This window comes from Vidua chalybeata, chromosome 12 (assembly GCF_026979565.1).
Source record: "Vidua chalybeata isolate OUT-0048 chromosome 12, bVidCha1 merged haplotype, whole genome shotgun sequence".
Taxonomy (NCBI): domain Eukaryota; kingdom Metazoa; phylum Chordata; class Aves; order Passeriformes; family Viduidae; genus Vidua; species Vidua chalybeata.
In genome coordinates this window covers 11,437,629-11,463,662 of record NC_071541.1, presented here as the reverse complement: position 1 = coordinate 11,463,662, position 26,034 = coordinate 11,437,629, and the positions used below count along the sequence as shown (strand labels likewise).

General features: G+C 43.5%; 1 protein-coding gene and 2 long non-coding RNA genes across 6 annotated transcripts in view; 1 reads left to right on the top strand and 2 right to left on the bottom strand.

The window, feature by feature from the left end:
* MGLL (monoglyceride lipase) overlaps positions 1 to 26,034 on the top strand; it is a 102,052-nt gene that overhangs the window by 19,889 nt on the left and 56,129 nt on the right. The window contains exons 1-2 of one of the 4 annotated variants that reach the window (XM_053953628.1): positions 20,200 to 20,501; positions 21,575 to 21,713. In XM_053953628.1, the coding sequence (XP_053809603.1) occupies positions 21,589 to 21,713 (125 nt within the window). In that variant the 5' untranslated portion in view covers positions 20,200 to 20,501; positions 21,575 to 21,588. Of the gene's footprint in view, positions 1 to 20,199; positions 20,989 to 21,013; positions 21,361 to 21,574; positions 21,714 to 26,034 lie in introns of those variants that run through there. The other 3 variants (XM_053953627.1, XM_053953626.1, XM_053953625.1) reach the window with 3 other exon arrangements.
* LOC128794046 (uncharacterized) lies at positions 22,371 to 24,382 on the bottom strand. The gene is made up of 3 exons (XR_008432972.1): positions 24,168 to 24,382; positions 22,803 to 22,998; positions 22,371 to 22,666 (listed from the first exon to the last, which is right to left on the bottom strand). It is a non-coding gene; the product is annotated as an uncharacterized LOC128794046 (long non-coding RNA).
* Positions 25,311 to 25,618, bottom strand: LOC128794045 (uncharacterized). The gene is made up of 2 exons (XR_008432971.1): positions 25,547 to 25,618; positions 25,311 to 25,468 (listed from the first exon to the last, which is right to left on the bottom strand). It is a non-coding gene; the product is annotated as an uncharacterized LOC128794045 (long non-coding RNA).

Here is a 26,034-nt window from a genome sequence, read left to right as displayed (position 1 = left end):
TCCTTTATAATGTCACCAGGAGCTGAAATCAGAGTTAATGCCTCACTCAGAATTTTGGGATACTTTTACTGTGAAAAATGGATTCAGGTGCAAACCTCCATTGGATGTGACTTTATTTGAGAGCTGGGCTATTAATTTTTCTCAGGTTCACTCTGCTACTTTAATTTTTATATCAACCATTTAGTTAGTCTAATTTTACCTTTTCTTTTTTTCCTTCGTGCCAAGAACCTACGAAGAGCCATACATAATGGTATGCAGGAGCTCCAGCATACACTTTGTGAGGCAGTAGCATGCTGTATGAGCAGTTTAAAACATAAATAAGCACACTGCTGTGAGCTCAGCTCTCCAGCTTTTATGAGACTATCAAACTATAAATAAATGCTGTCCTCAATTCTCAGTTACACTGCAGGCTCTTTGAACTGCCCCAGTGAAAAGGGACGGTAAACCAGATGGAAGTAGCTCATCAGGAATTTCTCCCAACCTCTGGGAGAAAAGAAAGCTACCCTGTAATAAGAGACATTATTTTGTCTGTATTTTTTTTGTCTGGGACATAGATTTTTTTGTCTTTTCCTGAGGAATCTCCTGTTTCCGTGTCATGGTGGGAGGGTGGGAGCTGCAGGACCTGGCCCAGCAGAGGTCACAGCACCCAGCGTGGGGGACACCTCCTTCATCCTCCTCTTCCCCCTCTGCTTTTTTTTTTTTTTTTTTTCTTTGCCTTAATGAGGCTGTCCTGCCTTCAGCCGGCCTCCCTTCAGGTGCTGAAAGGATCAGAGTTCAATCACATCAAAGAACCAGTGCCTCTGCCCATGAATTATTTGTGCTTCCTTTGTTATCAGTAAGCTGAGAAGCAAATCTGTTAATTGTATGCATTATGACATTTGGCTGACAGCCACAGTGAGGCAGAAATCAGCACCCAGATGATAATAATGTTATAATCTCAGAGTTCAATTATGAAGGCTGTGCTGGCATTTAAAATCAAGATTTTAAACCGTGCAAAAGATCCCACAGTGCTCAAAAAGGGCAAATAATAATGCTAATCTTGATACAAGGAACAGGTATAATAAGATATATAAAGGAAGCTTCCAATGAATTATAGATGTTCCTATATCTGTAGAATAATAGGAATTATTCTCTTAATTCTGACACCTGGAAAGATGCCAGAAGAAATTATTATGTGATTGAATTATAAGGATTTAGAGGGTAACAAGGTGATAAAAGCAGTTATGGCACCTATTTATCAAGAACAAATTGTGTCAATCCAATCTAATGGTCTTCATTTTTTTCAGGGATAATAGGGGATAAATTAGATACTTTGTCTTAAGACTACTGATATGGTCGTATGTGATAAATTGTGTTGAAATCCACAGACTAAATCAACATCAGTTAGGTGTCCAGCTGGTTGAAAAAGCCAATTCAAATGATAGTTATTGGTGGTAAGACTGGGAAGCATCTTTAGTCTCTGGCTGGAGATCTGTGCTGAAAAGGTCACTCACCGTTTCAGGGAATACTTACTTTCTTGCTTTGACTCAGATATGATTTCTTGAATTAATTTCATCCATTCTGTCCAGATAAAATATACAGACTTGTGGCAGAACATTAAGACTCCCCAGTTAGAATTGGAGAACAACCAATTCTTTTAGGAAATTTATGTTCATATAGGCATAAAGGCAAGTGTCACTAAAAGATGGTTCTCTGTAACAATTATACATTTAGTGCATGGATGTGTTTCAAGTATCACTGTAGCTACCAGCAGCCAGGGTACCTTTCTGGAAGTTTTCCATATTCAGTCAGTTGCCAGTTACTTAGAGAATTAGGATTTTCAGGCTTTCAAAGGCATCTAATTACGTTAAAAGCCCAGCTCCTGCTTCAGCTTACTGTGTAATGTAGGAACTGAAGTGTCTGCATCACTTTTAAAGGTGAAACTTCAGCCTTAAATAGTTTAGGGAATTCTAAAAGATTTGCCAGACGATGGGATCACCTTCTATTAAAGTCATTGAAAGAACCCTCCTTGCTCAGCCCTCTTGTTCTCTCAGGATAAGCCCTGTAGCAGTGGGGAACGAAGCAACATGGACCCCCTTATGCATCCGAAGGAGATCGCTTTATTGTAAAAATTGGCCCCTTTTTATACCTTTAATTTTGACCTGACAGAACTGAAACCAAACCAACACCTAACAGAACTGAACAGAAAGAAGGCGCCCATTGGCTGGCTCAGCTGCAGTGCTGCTGTCCAAGCGTCCTACCATCCAATCAGCTTCCTGCTCGTACATGGTCTGCGCATTCCTTCAGCCAATCAGCTTCCTGCTCATACATGGTCTGCGCATTCCTTCAGCCAATCAGCTTCCTGCTCATACACTGTCCGCGCATCCTTCAGCCAATCAGCTTCCTGCTCATACACTGTCCGCGCATCCTTCAGCCAATCAGCTTCCTGCTCATACACTGTCCACGCATCCTTCAGCCAATCAGCTTCCTGCTCATACACTGTCCGCGCATCCTTCAGCCAATCAGCTCCCTGCTCATACACTGTCCGCGCATCCTTCAGCCAATCAGCTCCCTGCTCATACACTGTCCGCGCATCCTTCAGCCAATCAGCTTCCTGCTCATACACTGTCCGCGCATCCTTCAGCCAATCAGCTTCACGCTCATACACTGTCCGCATGTCCTTCAGCCAATCAGCTTCACGCTCATACACCATCTGGGCATCCTTCAGCCAATCAGCTTCCTGCTCATACATGGTCTGCACATTCCTTCAGCCAATCAGCTTCCTGCTCATACACCGCCCGCGCGCCCTTCAGCCAATCACAGCCTCAGTTCCAAGTCACTCAGTGCCTCTGGCTCCTGCATGGACTGCCAGCCCTGCGCTCTGCGGCTGAGCCGTTCCCACGGGGCGCTCCGGTAGCGTGAGCCCTACGGCTCTAAGGGTTCTAACCCAGGTCTGCACTGCCCCACGCAGGCACGGTTCAGGTCATCGGAACTGGTTTATTCCTGGCAGGGAAGGAGGGATTTTGAGGTTTTGAAACTACTAACACTACAAATCAAATGATGTCATTGGCCCACTTGAGATAAAGCCTTACAGTCCTTCTGAGAGAGGTTTTAACTATTTTTCTCCCTCCATCCCTGCGGCACCGTGTTTGTGTTACTGAGGAGCCTGGCTCAGGGCGCTCGGAGCTCTCGCTAGATGTGAGCACAGGCCGGTTCGTGCTGGGATGTGCTGCCAGGCTGTGGGAGCTTTCTCAGCTTGTTGCAGTCTGCAAGTAGTGCAGGAGGAGGCTCTCGGTGCAGGGACACGGGCTGCTGACCTACAGGCTGCTTCTGTAGATGCAGGCAGCCACGGCACTGTAGTGTTCCCCTGTGTGCATCCTTGCATCCCTGCTGCTCCAAGCATCCCACTCCAGCACAGCCTGCAGTCATCTCCACTCCGACTGCAACGCTCACAGCCTGGCCTTTCTGCAGAAACTTCATTTTCCTTCTCATTGCATTGCTCTTAATTTAAAATAAAAATAAAATGGAACTCAACAAGGTTCTCTGAACTGGAAGAAAACTTAGTACCTACCAGAGAGATTTTTTAAGCAGGCTGCAAAGCTTAAAAAACTCCAGTGTTTGGGAGCATGATTGACCACTGGAGACCTGAAGATGCTTTGATCAGTTTTCAAAGCTGCTGGGCAGTTTATGATTCTGGGAAGATTTGACAGTCTGAGCTCTGTGTACTGCCAACTCAGAGGCCTAGATGTGGGATTGGATTAATATTGATCCTATCTCAGCAAATACCAGGCATATATTTTTTTTCTTTAAACTGTTACAGATTCATGAAAAAAATCAAAGCAGTTGGAAATGAAAGACCCTATGGGCCATCTTCTCGAATGTGTCTTCACCTGACTTAATCTGGTTCAAAGCTCAGTGAAGACAGTGAAAAGAATCCCACAATTTAAGCAGAAAATTGATGTGGCTCTGTTAATTCATGTGGCTCAGAAAATTCATGTGGCTCTGTTTTTCTATGGACGAACCCCAGTCTGAGCCAATTACGTGCATTAATTGTATGAGAAGAATAGAGCCTAAAGATATACATACCAAGCCCATTTCTTTTACAGTTCACATATGCAGATCATTTTTCTTGCATATAAAAACTAACTGAAATGGCAAAGTGCTCATTTACAGAAGGAGGATGCACAAGTTTTTTTACAATGACAGATGCCAGCAGAAGGAAAATGTATTTCTAAAATGCATTTAGGCAGCCTGACAAGGGCCTTAGGAGTTTCTCTTTTTGCATTTCTCTAAATAAGCTGGCTAGTATAGGAAAGGCTCACTTTCCAGAACTGTCATGTCATGTCATGTCATGTCATGTCATGTCATGTCATATCAACAGGACTGCATCACAATTAAAAGAAACATAATTTAATAACTGTGCAAACTAGGCCCTCTTTGCATTTTTACAAAAGGTTGTGAACTCTAATTGCTAATATTTACATAACTCTGGAGCATGCACCCCTCTGGTGAGCAAATGCTAGTATGTAAAAACTTTAATAATCTGTCATTCAGCAGTGAGATTGTAATAAGGTGCAAATTGTAAACCCTTATAACTCGATGTCAGGATTCCATTAGTTACTGTTTGAATACAAAATAACCACTAAATTTCTCCAGTTGCAATTTCAATCACTACCAAGCAAATATGTGGGTATGTCCATATTCACAGAAGTGAAAATTCGGAGCAACCCATGGCAGCAACACACCACCACCTCCAAAATGGCCCCTTCACTGACACACACATTTAATATCTCCTAAATCTGCAATCCCCATTGAACCTTCATGTTGAAAATGTTCATCCCTTTGGCAGGGATCAGTCCCAGGCACATATAGATACCCTGATGGAAGAGGCAAGAGTTTCTCTGAGCTTCCTATCTGGAAGCAAGTCCAGATGTTTGCAGGTTTGTGGAGTATTCAAATCTCCCCACCGTGCACAGACATCAGGCACTGAAATTCCTGCATCCACCAGCTGATGCTGTTTCCACACTGCTGACAAACTCCATATAGCTGCAAACAGACCCCAAGTTTGATGTTGATCAATGGTTCCTGTCCTAACTTGGTAATGAATCTCTTACAGTTCCTTTATGAACTAGACAGCAGGCACTGTAAGGAACTGAGAGGGCTCAGTTTTGGCACCAGCAGTGGGTCCTACAGCCTCCTCCCCCTGTTGCTGCCTTGCAGCTGGCCCTGTGTTTATGCTCCTCTGTAGTACCTTTAAGGATTCCCCAAGACAAACCTTCAGGTATCCCTGCCAGCAAGTTTCCCATGCACCCAGCAACCCAAAGCAAGCTTGGCCCTGGTGATTCCACATTGCCCATCTGTCCCAGCACCAAACACCCTTCCCTTTCCTGTTCCACGTGCGGATGGGATTTAAATGTACCTTTCCGACGCTGGGAGCAGCAAGGGCCTGTGAGAGTGCATGGGAGAGGGAAGCAGAGCTCTCACCCAGCACACAGAGCTCCTGGTAACAGTGAGGTGCCAGGGCTATAAATAGCCTTGTGCTGGGCTCCTAGCTGGGATGAGGAGCTGCTCTAATGTCAGGCACAGGGGCACATTAGGACGCAGCCGACAGGCACCGGTGCCGCTCTCCTCACCCCTGTCCGTGTGCTGCCTGCCAGGCGCTGTGCTAGGGAGCATCAGACTCTTCCTTGGGGTGGTGCAGCTGCAGTTGGTGTTGGTGACCACTTCAGGAATTTTGTCCCCCACACACCTTGCACAGAACCGGGGATATCTCTGGATGGCAGCTGTTCCTGGGTGGCTGGAGCACAGGAGCACCCAGCTACCTCTGAGGTGTGGGAACCCAACCACAGCAGATGCTGTTGCTTGCTGACCCTATCCAAGTCATTCCCAAAACCAAGGCCACTGTCTCCATAGCTGACAGAAATTTTCCCAAACTGATCCTCCTGCCCTTCTGCGAGATTGCCAAGGGCTGAAGGTGTACATGAAAGAAGGATTGCTGACCAAATTGAATTGTTATCTGTATATTTTATGGCTATCTTCTTGTTTGTGCTGGTGTAGATCAGAAACAGATCAACTAAATTGGTCCAGAATAGTGGGGCTGCACTGATGTACATCTTGGACTCTGAAAATTAAAGAGGAATAGAGAGGGCCATAATACACAATTTTTATTTCCATATGTTTAAGCAAAGATGGAAAAAAGATTAAGCAGAATTTAGGGCTATAAAATTGATTAATGTTGAGCCAATACTTTTAGTTGAAAAAGGCATTATGGGGTTTTCAGAATGTTCTTTTTTAAATGGCATTAATTTATTTATTCACCATGCTAATTGGTTGATTGATCATAATAACATTTGAGAGAATTGAAAACAACATGTATTTCCTCATCTAGATTTTTATTCTGATTATTATATTACACAGTTTTTCTAAAAGCCATACAAAAAGTGTGCAGAAACCTTCAACTGCTAATAGCAGTTTGTGGGGTTTAGAGGAAAAATGAAAATATATTATTTTAAAAGCATATTTCATAGCATTTGTGAACAAAACTAGAGAAAAATTCCCAGTGATTAAAGTTTATTCTTCTCAGAGAATTCAAGAGACCAGATTACAAAGATATATTGTCTACACTCCCAGATTGTTCTTATTAAAAGTTCAGATTTATCTTAGAAATAAAAATACCCAGTCTGATACCACAGCTCTCACAGAAGCCAAGATAGAACAGTGTGCTGATGAAATGCCAGAGCTGTGATAAAAATGGACCATATCCTGTAAATTGTCCTGTTCTCCTCTAACTTGGAGCAATTTATAGCATGGTGCTGGTTAACAATGGAACATTTATGTAGTTAATTTATTTCTATGAAACCAGTCCACTACCTAAATAATAATCATGTTTCCTTTATGGGTGCATTTCTTCTGATAATTTCTATAATGAGCCTGTTTTACAAAAACACTTACACTTTTAAGGAAAATTTCTCTTTATTGCTCATGTAATTATGAGTATTTCTCTTGCACTTCACTGAATTAACTGGGACACCCCGTCATGCAGTGGGGCAACCCCTGGGCAGCTCTCAGCAGCACTTCATGCTGTCACAAATTGAGTGTGTGCCCCCCATATTTTTGCTGGAATTAAAAGCTTTTTCTGCTGTAAGCCAAGCCTGTTTTCACCTTCTTCATGTAATTAAGTAATAATCTTTTCATTCTGATATCATTATCTGTTGTCATGGTGATTTTGATTATAAAAATGAATGGCTGAGATGTGGGCGAAGACAAGTTTTTCCTGAACTTTGTTAAGCTAATACCAAGGGAAGAGTATCTGTGATAATTCAATAAATGTGTGATCTTTTAGCACAGTGTATTTTAAAACAACGAGAAGGACTAGGCATCAGAGACAGAAAAGGCACGTTTAATGCAAATTTAGCTGTGTTTATGAAATATGTGTTGAATTTAATGTTTCAGAACAGTGTCTGCATAACACCAGTCATACAGTACATGCTGGTGCTGCATGAGAAAGACATTCCTTTCTAAATCTCAACTCTTAGTGATTCACTTATTGGAAAAATAGCCCTTTTTTAGGAGAAAGTCTGACCAGTTTCCAAGTGTGTCTTTATCACAGTCCAGACTTTGAGAACAGCTACACAACATTCACACTTCACCTGAAAGCAGGACATCTGTTCTGGTGGGAGGGTGCACACAAAGTGTCCATGGGTGAAACTTTGCTCTGGTTTGCCACAAGCAGGACCATGAGTCACAGTCAGTTCTAGCTGAACTTAGAGGAGACCTACATCAGCTCAGTTAAACTCTGACAGACATCAGGACATGGTTTTTATTTTCTGCCGCTGAAACATCACAACCGAGGTTCTGAACTGATCTCCTCGGTCACTCTTGCCATGGTTCAGAGCAGAACCTCATTCTCCATTGAAAAATACACAGTTGTGTCACTGAATGGTGGCACATCATCAAGGCTTGGGAGAGGAGACCCTCATGCTTGGTGACTCCATGCCCATGGGTGGCTCCCCAGCATGGACATTGCTTTTCTCATGTCCCATCTCAGCAGTTTCTTGGGGCTCCTCAGCCTCTTTCGGAGAGTGAGGCAGCCTCTGGTTTGGCAACTGGTACCTCACGTTTGATTTATGTCCCACATGAGTGGTTCTGGCGTGTTTGCTCATCCATGTGGCATCAGTTGAGTGTGGAGGTGCCTCCAGGCACCGGCACCGTTCATGACACAGCTGCTCCCTGCTCCCAGCACGTCCTGCGTGGGCAGCTTTGGCATCTCCTGCCTGGGCGGAGAGCCCGAGTGCCTTCAGCCCTCAGGGTGGGTCTGGACCACATTGCAATGGTTGCTCTACAAACCATTTGTTGTCAGAACCAGGAATGATGTTTTGGTTATCATATCTGTATAAACAGTGCCAGTTTGGGTACAGAGGGACAAAAAAAAACAGAAATACGGAGATTTCAGGTTTGACTGTATTATCTATCCTCTTATAACAGTCCAGATACTATATTGATTTGGATTTTTTTCCTTGGGTTTAGTGTTGACCTTTAGAGCGGGCCAAGGGCAATCTGGAGCTTGTCTGTGACCACAGGTCGGGGAGGCAGCACCCTGCAGCCCCTCTGAATTGAAATTTCTTTCTGGCTCTGTCAACTGATTCCCAGGTTGCCTGACAGATAATGTGGCATGCCAGCAACCCGCTGCTTTTCCATTTAAATTAATGATAAAGTTGTGGTTAAATTAACACTCCAGCAGAGGTAATAAGGACCAACTCAGCAGCTGCCATGATGTATGCAAATTGCAGTTTCACACATTAGGAGCTAGATGTTGCTTAATTTGTAGGTCTTTCTGTCTTTAAATGAAAGAGCCTCCATCAAGTTCAGGCAATCTTAAAACAAAAGACAAAAGAAACTCCCCAAAGGCAACCACTCACCAGTGCCTCTAGCTGCACCTACAGTTTTTCTTCTGGGGTTTCCCTCTTGAGCCCCAATAAACAGTTATTACTGAGTTACACTGCACTGCTGGGTGCTTTGAGGCAAAATATCTGCTGATTTCCAAAGAATGGGCAGCCTGATTAAGGACGTACTGCCGGCCCTTTGGTATAAACAGAAGCCTCATTTAATTTGCAGTGGTGCCACAATCCTGAGGCTCAATATTCATCAGGGCTTTTTCCTCTGGAAATGAAACTGTAACAGAGCAAAAGAAGAGCTGTGATAGCTGCCAGCTAATCAGACAGCAGGAACAGGCTGATAGGAGAGTCATTTTTCTCCTTTTACATCAGTAGAGATGGGAATGGAGATGCAAAGAAGCATGTAACTGGATGGGGTTTTAGGAAAGGTTGGTCCATACATTAATTTAAATGCTCCTTAATATCGCTAAGGAAATTATGGATGTAACTGTATTAGAGTCAAAAGATTTCCAAACTGACACCAAAACTGAAACTCAGTAAGGGAAATGCATCCTCAGAACAGCAGAACTTGGGGTTATGGCCACAGAAAATAGGAATAACTAATGTCCATCAAGGTGTGCTCTGTGAGAAGAAGTAAAATATTCTGAATTAAAACATTCTGAATTAAAACATTCTGAATTAAATGTTAGCTGGCTCAGAAACGTGCAGTCACTGTATAGATGGTTAAAAATGTACTTGGAGCTCACACAATCTTTTCCAGGTTTTATTCAGAAAGGCAGAGATTTCATTCTAAAACAAATCCCATCCACATGATTTAGGGATTTGCCTATCTTTTTTGCTCTTTTGACTTATGTGGTCAGTCCTCAAAAGCTATTGCTACAGGTCTTTGAATACTTTTGGTGGACATTCTTCTTCCTGTGCTCTTGTCACCAACCCCTCCATGCTCTCTTCCTGATCCTGGATGTCATCTTCTTAGCCTTCACCTCAGCTAGAGAAATCTTAGTGATGCTAATGGCATCCCATTAGCAAAGAAATAACAGGAACTTGCCCTGTCTAGTCATTATTTGGCTGCAAGTGTTGAAACAAACTCTCATAGGAAAATGCAAGATAAAAAGCTGCAATGAATTTGTGGACAATAAACACTCAGCCTATAACCAAAACAAGGATGTCTGAGAGTGATTCCCAGTTCCCAGAAGTGAATGCATAGTCAGACTGGTTTCCAGCTCCTTGCTGCAGTCTCTATTGCTCTTATTTCTCAAGGAAAGGAAATCTGAGCAGTCAGGTGGGATGAGAGCTGCAGCCTGCCCTGAGCTGAGGTCTCGGAGACAGGGATTGAGGAAAAATCCCCAGGTGCCTCCATTCTGCTCTTCAGATGCAGTCTTGCCAAACTTGGGTGGTTTACTGTTCAGAACACCAAAGAAGCCTGCAATTCTGTCTGCTCTGACTCTGTCACTCAGTATAAGCCCCTGACCACTCTCTTAGGTCTTTGTCTCTCATTGCTGAACAGGGATAATTATGATTTCCTAGCAGTCTGAGAGATTAATTAGCATTTACTAAGCTGCAGGGCCCACTCGCCAATTGTGCAAATACATGTTTGTGTATTCCAATAAATTCTGCATTTGCTGCAGCCCCCCAACCTGGGACACAATGGAAACACCAATTTTTATTTTTTTTTAATTAGAAAAAAAAAGCATTGTTCTTCTGACAAGCAGAGGCAATAACTCTGAGAGACACAGAATACTCCCATCATGGGCTTGAGGCATTTGTCCCTAAAGTGGTATAAGGATGATGTTGGTTCATACACATCCAGTCCTGAGTGCTGAGCTGGAGGAGGCTCCTCTCTCCCATTCCCATGCTGTCCCAAAGGTGACTGGGATTTGTAATCTAGTGCTGAAGCTCCAAGCCACATAGTGAAACTCTGTACCAGAGACACACAGACAGCCTGGACTGTCTGTCCAACCCTGGGTGTCAGGGTGACTGGGAGACAGATGGTCCCAGCAGGAGCATGAAGGAAGGACCACCAGCAGGACCTTACCCTCAGAGCCCTCAGTAAATGGTGCACACCCTGTCAGGATACCCTCCTTCACCCCGTGATCTGAGTCACCCAGCTGCAGCTTTGTTAGTTCACCTCTGCGTGTTCTCATGAATTAGGAGGTAAAAACTTGGAAAGATCTGCAACGTCACCACCCTTTTAATTGCCCACCTACAGTTGCCCATAAACATGCAGCTGATTTTGGTCAAATCTTGCAGCTGACCATAGTGGTTTATCCTAGAGCAGCACTGAAAATAAACAGAAATTAGGATCCTTCAAAAAAAAAAAAAAAAAAAAAAAAAAAAAAAAAAAAAAAAAAGGGAAAATTTCTTCTATTTCTGTTCAGAAAAAAAGGATGAAGAAATGCAGCATCTTCCAAGCTACATCCCATGTGGCAATCTTCCAAACCTCTTTCCATATGTTCCTAAGTGTTGAAAGCCCAAATGTTCCCTATCTTGCTGCCAAATTCTCTGCATCATTCAAATGGCTCTTACAATACTGTTGGATATTGTCTAGTGAAAAAAATCCCCTCAGATAGATTGATAATTAAAAATATATTTGATCATCAGAGAGATATGACTGGCCAAGGGGTGCTGTGCTGAATGGATCGTTAATGCTCACATATTTCAAAGCAGAAGGATATCTTTCTGATCTTAATGCAGTTGTCCCAGAAATCCTTAATTGTTACAGAACATATTGCTGAAGAGATTTGAAACTGGGCACAGAGGAGGAGGCAGATGAGCCACAGCAGAGATCTGCACTGGGTGCAGTCTGGGGAACGTGTCTGGCTGGCTGCAGAGGAAGGCTTTGGGCTCCAACAGATATCACTGGAGTGGTCTCAACCCTGACTCATTTCAGACTGAGCCCCACAAAACTAAAGGCTAGGAATTTATCCTTGTTTTAAACCTCAGCATAGCAGCTGCTGTAGTCCCATCCCTGCAAGTACTGGGCTACTAGGCAGAGGTCTTGGGATGTGACTGAGGCTACACGTGTTGGTCAGTGCTTCTTGTACGCATTTCGTAGCACAGGAGGGAAACAGAGACTCTCCAGCTTAAGAGCTGAATGTTGCAGCCTCCTGACTGCTGTCCTCTTCCTCAAACCTCCCAAAGTGAATGATGAAGCTTCATGTAGATATCTCCATCCAGAAGCTCTCCTTCCTCTTGTGTCTGAAATTGTAGCATCTCCAAACCTCAGTTTCCATTCAAAAACTTACTGTAACTCCAGAGAAGGTTCAGTAATGTACCTGAAAAAGTCAAGAAGTGAAAATAAAAACGTGCTGGTGTCAGAGGATAGTACTGTGGGCTGGAAGGTTCCCATCTGCAAGAGTTCAGGAGCCCCCTCCAACGGGTCTGCAACAGGAGTATGAACTGACCATTTGAGTCCACAGCAGCTGCAGATGCCACTGACTCCAGAGCACAAACAAAACCACAGCTACCTTTGCTACATGAGAGCCAGACTGTAGCCAAGATACAATGGATAACTTGTGTTGGAGGAAACAAGATGAGGTTTGGGGAGCAAACTCTCAGATACTGTAACTTTTGATGTTATTAACAGTACATGCTACTAATTTTACAGTAAGATCAGATGACAGGTGTTGATGGCCTTGGGGATTGAAGACACATCTCTAAAGCATACAAGGCTCTGGTAACCATCCTTTATGTCCTGAGATTGTCCAAGAAGCATTGCCATCTTACATAGGAGATACTTTGGGATGCTTTGTCCTATTTTTCACTGCAATGCTCCTCATTTGACTTCTCCTTTCTGTGTACTCCCTGGGTCAATTACCACATGCATCATTTCAGCCTACGAGAAAAACCAGTGAGTGCATTTTTCTGCACTAGAAGGTATAAAGTAATTGTAGCAGACACTGTAAAAATTGAATAACTGAGAGGGAACAATTATGAACCAGATGCAAACAGTGATGAGTCTGGTACTTAGTACAGAACAGGTCACCTGTGATTTCATGGTGTTAAGGCACAACACTGAGCACAACTGGGCCTTAGTTCTGTTGGTCACCTGGAGCTACCACAGTAAAAGAACCATCCTGGGAGCTAGCAGTGTATTCTGGGGTAAGGTTTCTGTGAGACATTAAGATCCTGCCTAACACCTATATCAGGATGGCAGAGTATCTGCTACAGTTCTTTTGTTGTTCCATAGCAGACTGCTTTATTTTTTTCTGTAACATGTATTTCACACTAGGGATATTTTTTATTTTCTCTGGTACTATTCCTGCTTTACATCAGTGTGAGCAAGAGCAGGATCAGGCCTCCAGTTAAATAACTAAAGCAGCTGTTTTGCTGAACCAGCTTCCTGGCTGGGAAATGAATCCAGTCAGCTGTGGATCACAAACACCAGTAACAGAGATTTCAAAGATTTCATACATTAATTTTTTTTTCTTAATATTTGAAGAGTTACTTTTCTTACAAAATCTGTTAGTCAGATGTTAGGAAGTAATTACTGTACATGAATCAGAAAGAGAATGCACATCTTATATTGCACATGAGTTGACTGAGTAAAGAAACTGATGATAGATGACAAAAAAGCTAAAATACATCTGAGTGAAATATACAAGATTTTGCCTCAGGATTATAAGGAAGAAGGAGCACAAGGCAAGCTCCTCTCATGATTCATGTGTTCATTGTCTTTCCAAAACAAGTAGCCCACTGCTTTTTTTATCAACAGCAGAACCATTGAGAGAATTTGGCCCTGGCTGGGCAGGGAGAGTTGCCATCAGCACCTAACATCTAATTGCTTTCCAGGCAATTGCATCTGAGTCCAGTGTGCTGGACAGAGCTCAAACATTACAAAACTAAAATACCCTCAATTGTCCCAAAGAATCCTTAGATCATGGAGCACATAGATATGGCTGATAGGACTGATCATATCAGTTAAACTCTTGTCTCCATGTACAGATTTATTGTAATTTTTATGCATAAATACAAACATTCTTCAAATGATGGTGTCAGGAGTAATATCACCAGAACAAAAGGATAGAAACCAAAACTGTAGGGAAAATGTTGCCCTGAATAACGCAATTGTCCAGGCTGTGGTTTTCTTCAGGCCATAATATCCCATATATTTACAAACCTGGGCAATCTTCAGTGGCTGAAAAAGTTGCTGCTTCCGCTGTACACAGTGCTCTGATGGATAGATTTTGAGGTGAAGTAGGAGTTAGTAATGGTATAATTGGGTAAACAAAATCAGGAGCATTAAGAATGGATTCTGCCCTCAGCTTGCCTCCAGTATTGAGCCCTACTTTTCTCTGCACTGGTTTCTCCTATGTAAAATACAGAAATCATTCTTCCTTTCTGAAGTACTTTAAAATATCTAGTTCAGAGTACTACATTAGAGTTAAATAAAATAGCTCAACAACTGATAATAAAAATACTGTGAGTCTTTTTCCATCACTAGCAGTTAATGCCCTTCAGAGATGGGGTTTCTGTAATTATTCTGTAAAAAATTCTGTAATTCTTTATGTCACAATGTGACTGGAGCAACTGAGGCTGTAATCAAGGAAATTATTCACCTGTACCATGAAAGCTGCCTTAAGATGCTTTTTAGGGACATAAAACATACCTTCAGATTGTGCTTATTGTCACACATAAAGTCAATTTCATTCAAAATACAAATTCCACATCAGTAACTACAGCCTTCTAAATTCCATACCAGAGTCTATAACCTATAAACACCATAAACAGAAATGTTACAAAGGAAGCCTTTAAAATTACAAACCAGACAGAATGTTTAATATTTCAAGTCTAATTTACCATATAAAACCTAATTTTGAGAAATGCTATGAAAGCATCGGGGTTGGGTGCATTTTAGAACATCATTTGTCACAAAAAAGAGCTTGAACATTTGGGTTACCAAGGCAGAAACAAGCACGAGAGACTCTCTTTACCCTTATGGGGATTCATCAAGGTTGTACAGTGCAGCTGTTGTCTTAGTAAAAGAAAATATCAGCCCCTGGCTGAAGGAAACAGAAACATAATTATGTTATGATGAGCTGGAAAACGTGCAAAGAAAAATTGGAATGCAAAGCGTGATAAATGATGCTTTGTCAATTGCAAAGCAGCAAGAAAAGCAGGCAGCACAATAACAGCCCTTCTCCAGTCAATGCTTCCAGTTGAGCTACCAAAATAGAGCACCACTCTAACCATGGCAGGGTAGTGCTAGCTTTTGGCTGTAGCATTTAGCCCTGGTGCAGTAATGCTGGGTTTGTAGAGTGGATTATGCAGTCGACCTTAGGAATAAAAGTGGGAAAAGAAATGGTCAGGTACTCCTCAGAACTGAGACCATAATTCCTGCTAGAGAAAATTCATAGTGTCATCTTACTCTGATTTTTATGCATATTAAAATACAAAGGTTTGGACCTTCTCCTTCAGGTTCCTTTTGATTATGTTTTCTGCCCCCAAAACCCTTTATCTGCCAAGGTGACCAACATTTTATGAACATTACTATGGCCATATACAATGAAATGCCATTCTGTAAAAAAATTCTTTAAGCTGTCTGTGCTCACATTGACAAGGGCAGGATTTCCCTTCAGTTAAAGCACTGAAGTTCATTCTAGAGATGTGCACAAATCCAGAGGGAAGATTGGACTAATTATATACCAGTACAGGAAACTTTTATTTAGAAATTGCAAAGATAAAAAGGGAAAAATGTCTAAAGAAAACATCTAGATAAAGGGTAGAATGAATAAAAACAACTCAAACCAACCCAGCTGAGGGATTTTTGGTAGGGCTGCAATGCCCACATGCAGCCCTCGTCCAGCAGAGCTGAGGCTGTGCCCTCTAGTGCCGGCCACAGAACCGAGCTGAGACACCACAGCTGAGCCTGTGCACTTCCAGACCTCTGTAAAACCTCTTCATTCCCAAGGCAGAGCTATTCTCAAGCCAAAAGGCTGCTAGAATAACTCCATCAACCTCCCTTCTATGGAAAAAAGCTCTAGGGCAGAATTTCCATTCTCATTTTGAATTTCCTGCCTTTGGAAAATGCCTTCCTTTTCATAGTAAAAATGTCTCAGAATTTGGTATTAATAATCTTGTGGGTTTTTTAATAAAAAAACCCAAACAAATATCCAACTGAACCACCCAACAAAGTATGTATTGCTTCTATAATGAAAACCAACCAGTTCTCAAATTAGCATCTATGTAGGATAGGTAATCTTCTATACATCAGTTTAAAAGGCTGAAACTGATATTCAATTACTGTATTTTTAAGTGTGTATTTTTTGCCCTGTCAAATAAGGAGCACAGTCAAGATACTAATCACTCCACTCATACAGCTGCAGTTTGCAAGTCACAGATTTGTGACTTTTCATGACAGCATGATTTGCAAATTTTTATTACCTACAAAAAATTAGGACTATTTTTACCACTATTTATTTACATGGTAAAATTAATTTGACTGTAGTTTTCATCTAGGGGTATTAAACCACTTGTAGCTTAAACTAATAATTTTATTCCTACTGACTGGGGAAAGTGAGATTACTGGGGGGCAACACATCAGTGGAAGCCTGCAAACAATTTCTGTGGTACTCACGTATTCCCTATGCTTACCCTTCAACCTTTCTCCATTTCACACCAATTTGTGAGGAGGTCCATGAGGCTGTAGAATTTTGCAGAACAATATTGAGCTACTTATAATTCCTCCTGACATTGTTAAGATTAACCTGGTCAATACAATATTTTCCTCTAGTATTTTCTTCTTCAGTCTGGTTTGCCTGACACCAAGCTTCTTTTTTGGATGTAAGACATTAAAATAGATATTTTACAGGCAAGTGAGAACAGTTCATCCCAGCCCCCACTCATGCCTCATCCCCATACATGTCTTATTCAGGAATACCAACAGAAAAGCAAAGGCAGATTATAGAAATAAGTAAAGGTGAATGACTGGACTCTGTCTAAGGATTAATAATAATAATTTAAAAAAACAGCCAAAGAGAAGGGTAAATCCAAATTAATTACTCTAAACGGACAGCTTTAGTGGCATTGGCTTATTTGATTTTCACTTGATTTCGATTCTTCCTCTTCATGCTTCATTTCCCATCATTTCCCACGTGTTCTATTGCTTGTTCTGTCTGTTGCTCTCTCCAGCTGCTCCCTGACTACTGTAACTTCCAGCATTTTTCTGGTTTTGAAGCAGATTCTTCCATAACCACATACTCCTGATATATTTTATTATTCTGTCCTCCTCCTCTGATATTTTTTTCCTCCTTCTTGTCAGCAGAAATTCACTTTGTGGTCCTGGTGAGCAGAATCCCAAATGGTATAGCACACAGAGCCTATCAAATCTACTCCTCAAACAAAACCACTGCTTTAAAATTTAGGAACATGGTCCTGTCAACAAGAGCAGAAGGATCTCATACAGTCTATTTGCCTTTGCATGTCAACAGGATAGGATCCATTAAAAATTCATTTTGGGAACAAAAGCCTAACTGCAAAGAAAGTCCTTGTTCCTTGTTCCCTTACCCTACTATCAGAGCTACACACCAGCCTGCTGTGCTCTCTCCTCTCCTCTCCTCTCCTCTCCTCTCCTCTCCTCTCCTCTCCTCTCCTCTCCTCTCCTCTCCTCTCCTCTCCTCTCCTCTCCTCTCCTCTCCTCTCCTCTCCTCTCCTCTCCTCTCCTCTCCTCTCCTCTCCTCTCCTCTCCTCTCCTCTCCTCTCCTCTCCTCTCCTCTCCTCTCCTCTCCTCTCCTCTCCTCTCCTCTCCTCTCCTCTCCTCTCCTCTCCTCTCCTCTCCTCTCCTCTCCTCTCCTCTCCTCTCCTCTCCTCTCCTCTCCTCTCCTCTCCTCTCCTCTCCTCTCCTCTTGCTGTGATATCGTTTCATGACATGTATTTACTCTGTCATTCCAGCAATTGATCCTTTCCCTAAAATTTGGTTCATCTGAAAGTGTACCCCTTTTCTCTATCTTCCTGTGCATACCTTGGGGGTCAGTGGAGACACTTGATTAAGCAAGGCTCAGCCTTTAATAAACCAAATATCCTTTCCTACCAGGATTGAGTAATTGCTGAGTTAGTGTAAAGATTCACCAAGTGTGAATCTGTTTTTTAATAGAAGTTGATTTACCCTAAACTCTATTTCTGAAATGTATTTCAGTCCACCAAGACAAGAGAAGATGTTACAATCTCATAAATACTGCATGCTCAGGCATCCCTTTGCTTTCTCACAGGGAGCCAGTATGCAGTAATTGCTCTGCTGAAGCCTGGTGTATAGTCTGGGTATCGGGTACATGAATTCCCCAGACACAATCCAGTTTTCTCCAGTGGCTTCTCATTCACAGCTTAAACTCTGCAAAATAATAAAACAAAAAGTCAGCAGTTGCTCCTCATTCATTTTCATGTTGTTAACATTGAGATGGGGAGGTGTGTATCACCCACGGGAAGAAATGTCCTCAAATTCCTGGGGTCTTAGGGAAGCTGGTGAGAAGGGAAGGAGCTGTTGCTTGGTTCTTCTTTGCAGAGCTGTGGTGAGGGCAGGCTGCACCACAGTTATGCTGTCTCCAATTTTAGCTACACCGAGGTTAACAGGCTATCAAGGGAATCATATATCTGGACTGACCAGGGCAGGCTCTCAAAGTCAGGATCTCGCCCTTGTGTCCCAACAAAGGTTGTTTTCCTTGAGATGCTATTTTTATCCAGAAGTTTAAAAAGAGATTTTCTCCTCAACTCCCTCCACCCCTCTGTGGCCTTGGGAACTCAGATATTCCCAGCACCACAGCAGGAGAGGAGCCTGTTCCTGGCATCAGATTTCATGGATGGCTGTAGGGAAGCAGTAAAGTGTTCCTGGCAGATAAACCCTGAGCAGGGGAAGAGGCTTCTTTCCTTCTTTCTTTTCTTCTTAATCCAGTTATTATCTGATCTGTATCATTTAAATAATTATATATGTCCTTGCTTCTACCATCTCTGGAGCTGGCTTGTGATAGCTCTTTAATTCCACCCATTCATACTTAGATAGTAACTGGCCTAGCAAATGGTACAGCTCCAGGTACAGCTCCCAGGGCTCTGCTTAAGAGCCATCTGACCTAAATCTCACGCATTATAAACAACCATGCATCTTTTTTCCAAACAACAGCAGTTAGAGGAACATATAATTTTGCTTTTGCCATTTCTAACTAACACCCTCCCCCAGGCATTTAATATAAACGACACTGAAAGATGAGTAAAATAAAATCTGGTTTTGATTTCCTTTTTATTTTTATACGGTGCATCTCTGAGGCTTTGCATTTATTGTTATTAATGTTAGCATGTATTTCTTTCCTTTCCTCAACCTTTGTTCACAGATTTACACTTGATGAACGTGTTGCTTCACTTCAAAAATAATGTTAATAGCTGCCTCTTCTTAGAAAGGCTTGAGACCTCTAAGCATATGTAGGCATGTAAAAATGAAAGGAGCTGATGAAATGTAAAACGCATGAATCTGTGCTCAATCAATGCTAACCACTTAGCAGTATTAAATGACAAAATTCTGTATTGGGATAGCTCCCCTTAAAGCTGGGGAGCTATTTTGACTTCAGGGAACCTTGCTGTGACAATTTTTATAAGCAAGTATCATATACCACCAAATAGATCTCAGATTACAGAGTTAGCAGCACATGTATTGCATATAGTCTATAGTGATATAATGATTTATGTGAGTATAAATCATATGCTGTGTTTATAAATGGCCTTTACCCTGAATGAGGCTGCAAAGCTTGGGCACTTCTCTAGACTTGTATCGGAGTGATCTCCCCGGTATGGCTTCAAAGCCTGAAGAGATGCACATTAAACGCAAACAGCGAAGTTTGGTGTCGGGATCCCAAGGAGCTGTTCGGACCGAGATGCCCAGGAGGCAGCACGGCTCCACGATGTCCTCTCTCCGAAATTCTGCGCGAGCAGCCGCCCCCGGGGTGTCTCCGCTGTCGCCCAGCCCGCAGCAGCTGAGCGGCCGCTCCTGTGCCCAGATCCCGGTGCCGGGGGCTGCGGCCGCTCCCCCCGCCGCGGCGGCCGCATCAGCCCAGCGGGGCGGCGGCGGAGCCGGTGCGGAGCCCCCGCGGGAGGGCACCGGGGAAGGGGGCGGCCGTGCCTCGGCCCTCCTCACGGCCGGGCGGCCCGGGGGCACCGCGGGGCTCGCCCGCTGCCCGCCCAGCCCGGCCCAGCCCAGCCGAGGGTGCGGCAGCACCGCCCGCCCCTCCATCCATCCTTTCATCCATCCACGCATCCGCGCATCCATACATCCTCCATCCATCCACCCACCCACCCGCCGCCCTTCCGCCGCTGTTTCCCTGTCTCCGGGAGCAGCCCGTGCGCACCGTGCGGTGGAGCCACCGCGCTTCGGCTCCGCCGGCGGACGCGGGGCCGCCGCACCCGGTCGCGGCAGGAGGATGTGTGTGCGAGGCTGGCGACCTGGCATCGCGTCCGTGCTTGGATCCTCCCTCCTCCCTCTCCTCCTCCTCCTCCTCCTCCTCCTCCTCCTCCCCTCCCTCCCGCTCCTCGCCTGGCAGCGCGGGGCTGGGGAAGTTGCGCTTACACGAGAGATGGCTTCGCAGCGGGGATCGCTTTGAGGAAAGGTCTCCCCCTCCCTCGCCTCCCCCCCGTCGCCGCGGCCTCCGAACTGTAAGTGGCAGGAAGGAAGTAAAGTTGCAAACAACCTGCCGCGGCAGGAACTTTGTGAGCTGCTCCAGCTGCATGTGTTCAAGGTGCCTTTGATGTACGTGCAGCAGCTTCTGGAAAGTGAACTGCAGCTTTCCCACCCGCCAGCCCTTCTCTCCCCAACCCTTCCCAGCCTCCCCTCCCACCACCGCCACTTCAGCCCGCACACGCAATTTGTTTGAGGAAAAAAAAAAAAAAAAAAAAGTGATGAACGAGAAGTGGTGAATTACCCAAGCGACTTTCCTCAAAGAGCGAGCGAGCCGGGCAGAGGAGCCGGGGCGAGCCCCGCGCAGCGCCGGGAGGGACCCACCGAGCGCCCGCCGGGAACCGCGGGGCTGCCGGGCTGTGAACGCGGCTCCGCAGCGAGATGCAAAAAGCCTCATCTGCTTGCGTTTGACTTGCGATGCCGGCTCCTCACTAGAATGCAAACCCTTGAACAGGATGAGAACAGGTTTGTGGCAAATTCTCTTGGAAATGTTTCGCTCCCCGCCGCCGCCGCCACCTTCCTGTCTGAGATGTCAGAGAAGATCTTAATGATGACACGGTGGCAGATACCTCGGCTGTGTACCCTCCACTGTTCTTTGGAGATGTTCCGCCAGAGATAAATCTTTTATGCAGCTGTCTTTTCATATCTGTAGCGATTGCTGCATAATTTGCTCTTGATTGCAGTTAAAATACTCTCTTTAGGATCTGCTTCACAAAATGATGCAAAATAAACTCAGATGGGAGAAGTGTGGAATAGAAAGCTGTAAATGAAGACTGATGGTGGATTGCTCTTCCCTTCTTCTTGCTCTCTCCCTCCCCCAATGCTCTACCTCTAAATGTGAGCCTTTTCTGAACAAAAACATTTGCTAAATTTCTCTTTTAAAGCAGAGATTTTGGGGGCTCTATGGCTGTTGTTTTGGGAGCAGCCTCCCATCAGTGGTACTTGCCTTACTGATTGACTTTCTTGAGTGTCTGTGGCTGCCAAGCCTATCAGCTTTTATCTTGTTTTCTCCTGTTTTAAAGTATGCCTTGTTTCTTCTAACACTTTGCAGGTCATTCTTCCAGAATGCCAGAGGAAAGTTCCCCGAAGCGGAGTCCTCAAAACATCCCATACAAGGATCTGCCCCATATCATCAATGCTGATGGGCAGTATCTCTTCTGCAGGTATTGGAAGCCAGCAGCATCTCCCAGGTGAGCACTTTCAAGCAAATGTCCTTTCTACTATCACTAGATATGACTCTGTTAATGCAATTATTATTTATTGCTATTTACAGGGTCGTGTACATGGAGCTTTATAGAGCCCCTAAGAGAGCTTTCTCTCAACTGAGAAAGTCCCTGCTGTAAAAATTGCATTCTCCAAACCTTAACTTGCTCGAGTCAGCCTTGCAGATAGAAAAGTGGAACTACTGTCATTCTATGCACAGCTGGCTTGGTTGGCAGCTCAATATTCTACCAAGTGGCTCTGGCAGGTTGCTGATGCCTATCAGCAGTAAACAGCTATCCCCAAACTAATAGCACAGGCAGTCAGGGAGGACATGGATACAGGCTTTGGAATGTTCACTCCTGATTTTCTCAGTGTCAACAAACTTAACATCAGCATCTGAGTTCAGTTTCAATAGTAATAGTGGGGCAACAGGCAGAATGTTTGACGGCATTGCTTTTTGACTGGTTTTAAATTATTTATACTTAGTAAATGATTCAGGGAGCTTTCTCACTGGCAATTGCAATTTCAAAACTGACCTGTGTGATAAACACAGACAAAGAACGCGATAGAGAATTTTTTCTAATATTTTTGTCATAATTTAAATAATCTCTTTAATAGCTTTAATCTCTTTAATAGCTTTCTGTGCTAATTATGATCTCATGTGGCTCCCATAGTTATGATCTTTCTTTTTCCAGTATCTGCTGGCTTGGCATGTATTTGTGCTGCCACTAGTTATGTAGGTATCTACTTCATAAAAATCTGGATATTGCTTAATTGTTTTCTTTTTCTTCAAGCCAACAGGAAGAGCTGTGTTGGTTTTATATAGCTAGAAAGCAGTCACAGGAACAAGTTGTTCAATCTGTAGTAGGGAGTTAAAGTTTATCCTGGCGACCCAACAGGTTAGACAACATCCTCTGCCCAAACCAGCCTGGCAACTGCTCTGAGGGAGGGTTACGGGTCCAAGTTAGATGGCCTTGGGGTTTATGCCTACAAAACTAAGGGACAATGGGAATAACATAGGGCTGGGTTAGCACTCAGGTAATAGAGAGGGTGGGCAAGCACCAAAATACACTGACCTCAGAGGGCAGGACAGTGCAGCCACCTCACCATAGCTCCACTGCCCAGGCTGGGCTGCAGGACAGAGGTCTGCTTCATGATCTCCTGGTCTACAGAGCATTTTATAGTTGCTTCTACTCACTGCCTTTCAGAAAGGAGGAGGAAGGTTTCTGGCACTGATGCATTACATAGTCTTTGCACCAACCTGAAGATTGCCTTTATGGAAAAATAATGCTATGAAATCAAGGCTCTACAGTGAAACCAGGCTGTTTTGTATTATAATGGTAATTAATCATTAACTACCCGTAACATTCATCACCCGGTTGTGGAACTGCTTTTTTATCACATTTAATTTCTTACCAAATTAGTAGTGGGTGGATGGGTCTTTGTTCCAGAAATGATAAGGAGCTGAGAGTGAAAACTTGGTGTCTAAGTCCTCTGGGTAGTTAATTTTTTTTAGTGGTCTCTGCACCAAGCAGTTAATTAAAAATGAACTTGTCCTAGTTTTGTGACAAGAAAAAGTGGATGGGATCAGTGTTGCTCATTTACAAGGAGCTCCTGTGTGTGTGTTTGCATGTTTGTGTATAAGGAGGGGGCGTATTGTTTATTATTAGCTCTTCATGAATTGTTATATATGAGAGATGGTAAGTGACTGAGTAACAAGTCAGTGCCTGGATCCTGTGATCAAGACTGCTCTTGAAGTGCTTTGATAGGCAAACCAAAAATACATTATCTTGCCCCCTTTCACTTTACATAAGAAGCTCAGCTTTTTCTTCTTCCTATGTAGAAGCTCAGCAACTTTCATCTAATTTTAAGCATTCAGCAAAATGGATCTCTCTCTATATATGTATAGGCAGAGAAAGAGAGACACCTCAGGGGACTTTTACAGGCCTGTTACAATTTATTTCAAATACTGAAAGCAATTCTTTCAATCTTCTAACTCAATTGTTGATTCAGGTTCAAATCTTAACACTAATGAATGATGCTATAACCGTCAGACGGTGGGATCTTTCATTGATCCATTATGTGCCTAATCCCAGCTAGAGCTGTAGAAATACCTCTTCACTGCAGATGCCCAAAGATTATCATTGACTTGTCTTCTATTAGAATAGAACTTATCGCCCTTGATCCCTCCCCCAGGGAGGGGGGTAACCCAGGATGTCTGCCAAAGGAAATATTAAAAGGTAGCCCTAGCCTGGGCTTGAAGAGCAGACAATGGCCAGGCAGTCTCTGAAAGTGGGGATGGCTGACAGACATCACCCCTCGGAGCTGGTGCTTCTTTTTTATCTCCTTAAACAGACTCATAAATGTGGATAAAAGTCTGTGGCAGATTAATGTGCTATAGCATATTTAAGAAAAAACAAACAAACAAAAAAAAAACCCACCAGAAACTATTTTTTTCAGGAAGATGGAGAAATTTTGTGAGGTATTATTGCTTCTTGCTCACAAATACCCAGGCTCTGATCCTGTGTGGTGTTGATCTGACTGATCAGCCCATACTGGTGCACATATGGAAGCTTTGTTATAAGTGCCACTGAGGCCAAGGTTGTCCTGCCAGTGAAAGGCACCTATTGTGAGTTCCTCAGCAGGGTCTGCTTTGTTTCAGAGAGGGATTTAGGTGATTACTTCACAGGAAGCTGACACACAAAGGCACTCAAATGTCATAATGATTAGATGGGGTAGATGGAGTAAGGAGTAATGGGACTAAGGAAGAAGAAAGACAGTGTTTTCCACTTGTTTTTGGCGTGGGAAGTCACTCCCAAGAGCAGAGCTGGGGTCTGGGTGTCGTCTTCTCTGGCTGCCTGCTGGCAGCAGTGCAGGTGCAGCTTCCCTGGCCAGCAGTCCTGCAGGCTGCCCAACTTTTGAGCCAGTTCCATCTTAAAGTGTAATTAAGCGGTCCTGCTGAATGCAGCAGGGAAGAAAAAGCAGTGTGTTCTGGAGTAGTTTTCATGTTTTGTGCCAACAACAGAACTTGTGAACGATGAAAATGGGTAACTCTGGCACCAAGTGCTCACTGCTGAATGCAACACTTAGCATCTGGGCAAGGCATGGCACTTTCAGGACTTTGTAATGTTTGTCGGAATTAAATCATTAGAACCAAACAGGACTGATCTCATGCCTATAGCATGTCCCAGTAGCCAAAGAAACCCTACTTAGTGGGAAAGCAGTCACTGTGTAAACATAAACAGCTCCATGCAAGGCTTAAACCTCTGTCACCACCCTGAGCACTCTGAGACAAAATATGAGGTAACAAGAGGTGAGGAATTAAGAAACCAAGTTCTATTCCCAGCTCTCAGACAAAGATGCTAAGAATAGACGCTGATGAGGAAGAGGAAGGAAAGTTGGGAGGAGAAGTCAAGACATTTCCTTTGAGGCCCCTAAAGGGCCTGGGGAACTTCAGAGGTGACCCTCTTCCTCTGTGGTCTGTATCCCCGTAGCCTTTCCTAGATGCTTCCTCCATTCTTGTCACTACCTAGATAAGCACAAATAGTTTTTTTCTGGGGCACTTTTAGCCCCTCTTCTTGACCTCAAGTAAATCCTGTGAGATTTATTGACTCAGAGTAATTATTTCAAAGGTGCTCATAGCTGCAGCTGCCACTGACTTCAGACAGAGTGATGCCTGAGTCTCTCCTGGTAGATCCATCTGGTAGATCCACTTTAAGCTGGACACTTGAGACACTTGAAGCTAGAGGATATATTTGAAAATGTGATTTCCAGACATCTATGAATGTGAGCTTCCTCATCACCAAAGAGAAACCATTACCTGGCTAGTTAGCATGGTGCTTGAGTGTCTCTCACAGAGTGGCCTCTAGGTGGACTTTTAGAGGGTTGCCAGGATCCACTGTGGTTCTCTGCCTGTGGGTCACAGAGGCATTCCTGGGCCATTGTTCACTTACACTGGAATGGGTTGGCTCAACTTCAGACATCGTGACCACAGTTTAAGTAAACAGAGTTGCAATTGTCTGAGTAAACAGTGCCTTTCTAAGGGTTCTTTCAGTTCTACACCTGAAACATGTTTAAAAATACAAAATTAAACAAACAAAAGGCATCCACTTCTCTATTTACTTTTTACATTTCTTTTACTCTTTGAAGAACGCCTGCCATTCTTTTTGACTTGTTAGTAATGAAAGGCCAAGCCAATAAGGAGAAAACAGATTTCTCTGTTCCCCAAAGATTTTGCAGATGTGCCTGTGGTGCAGAAATACAAACTGCTTTTATATTTTAACTGGCCCTTAAATTGTAAATATTGCT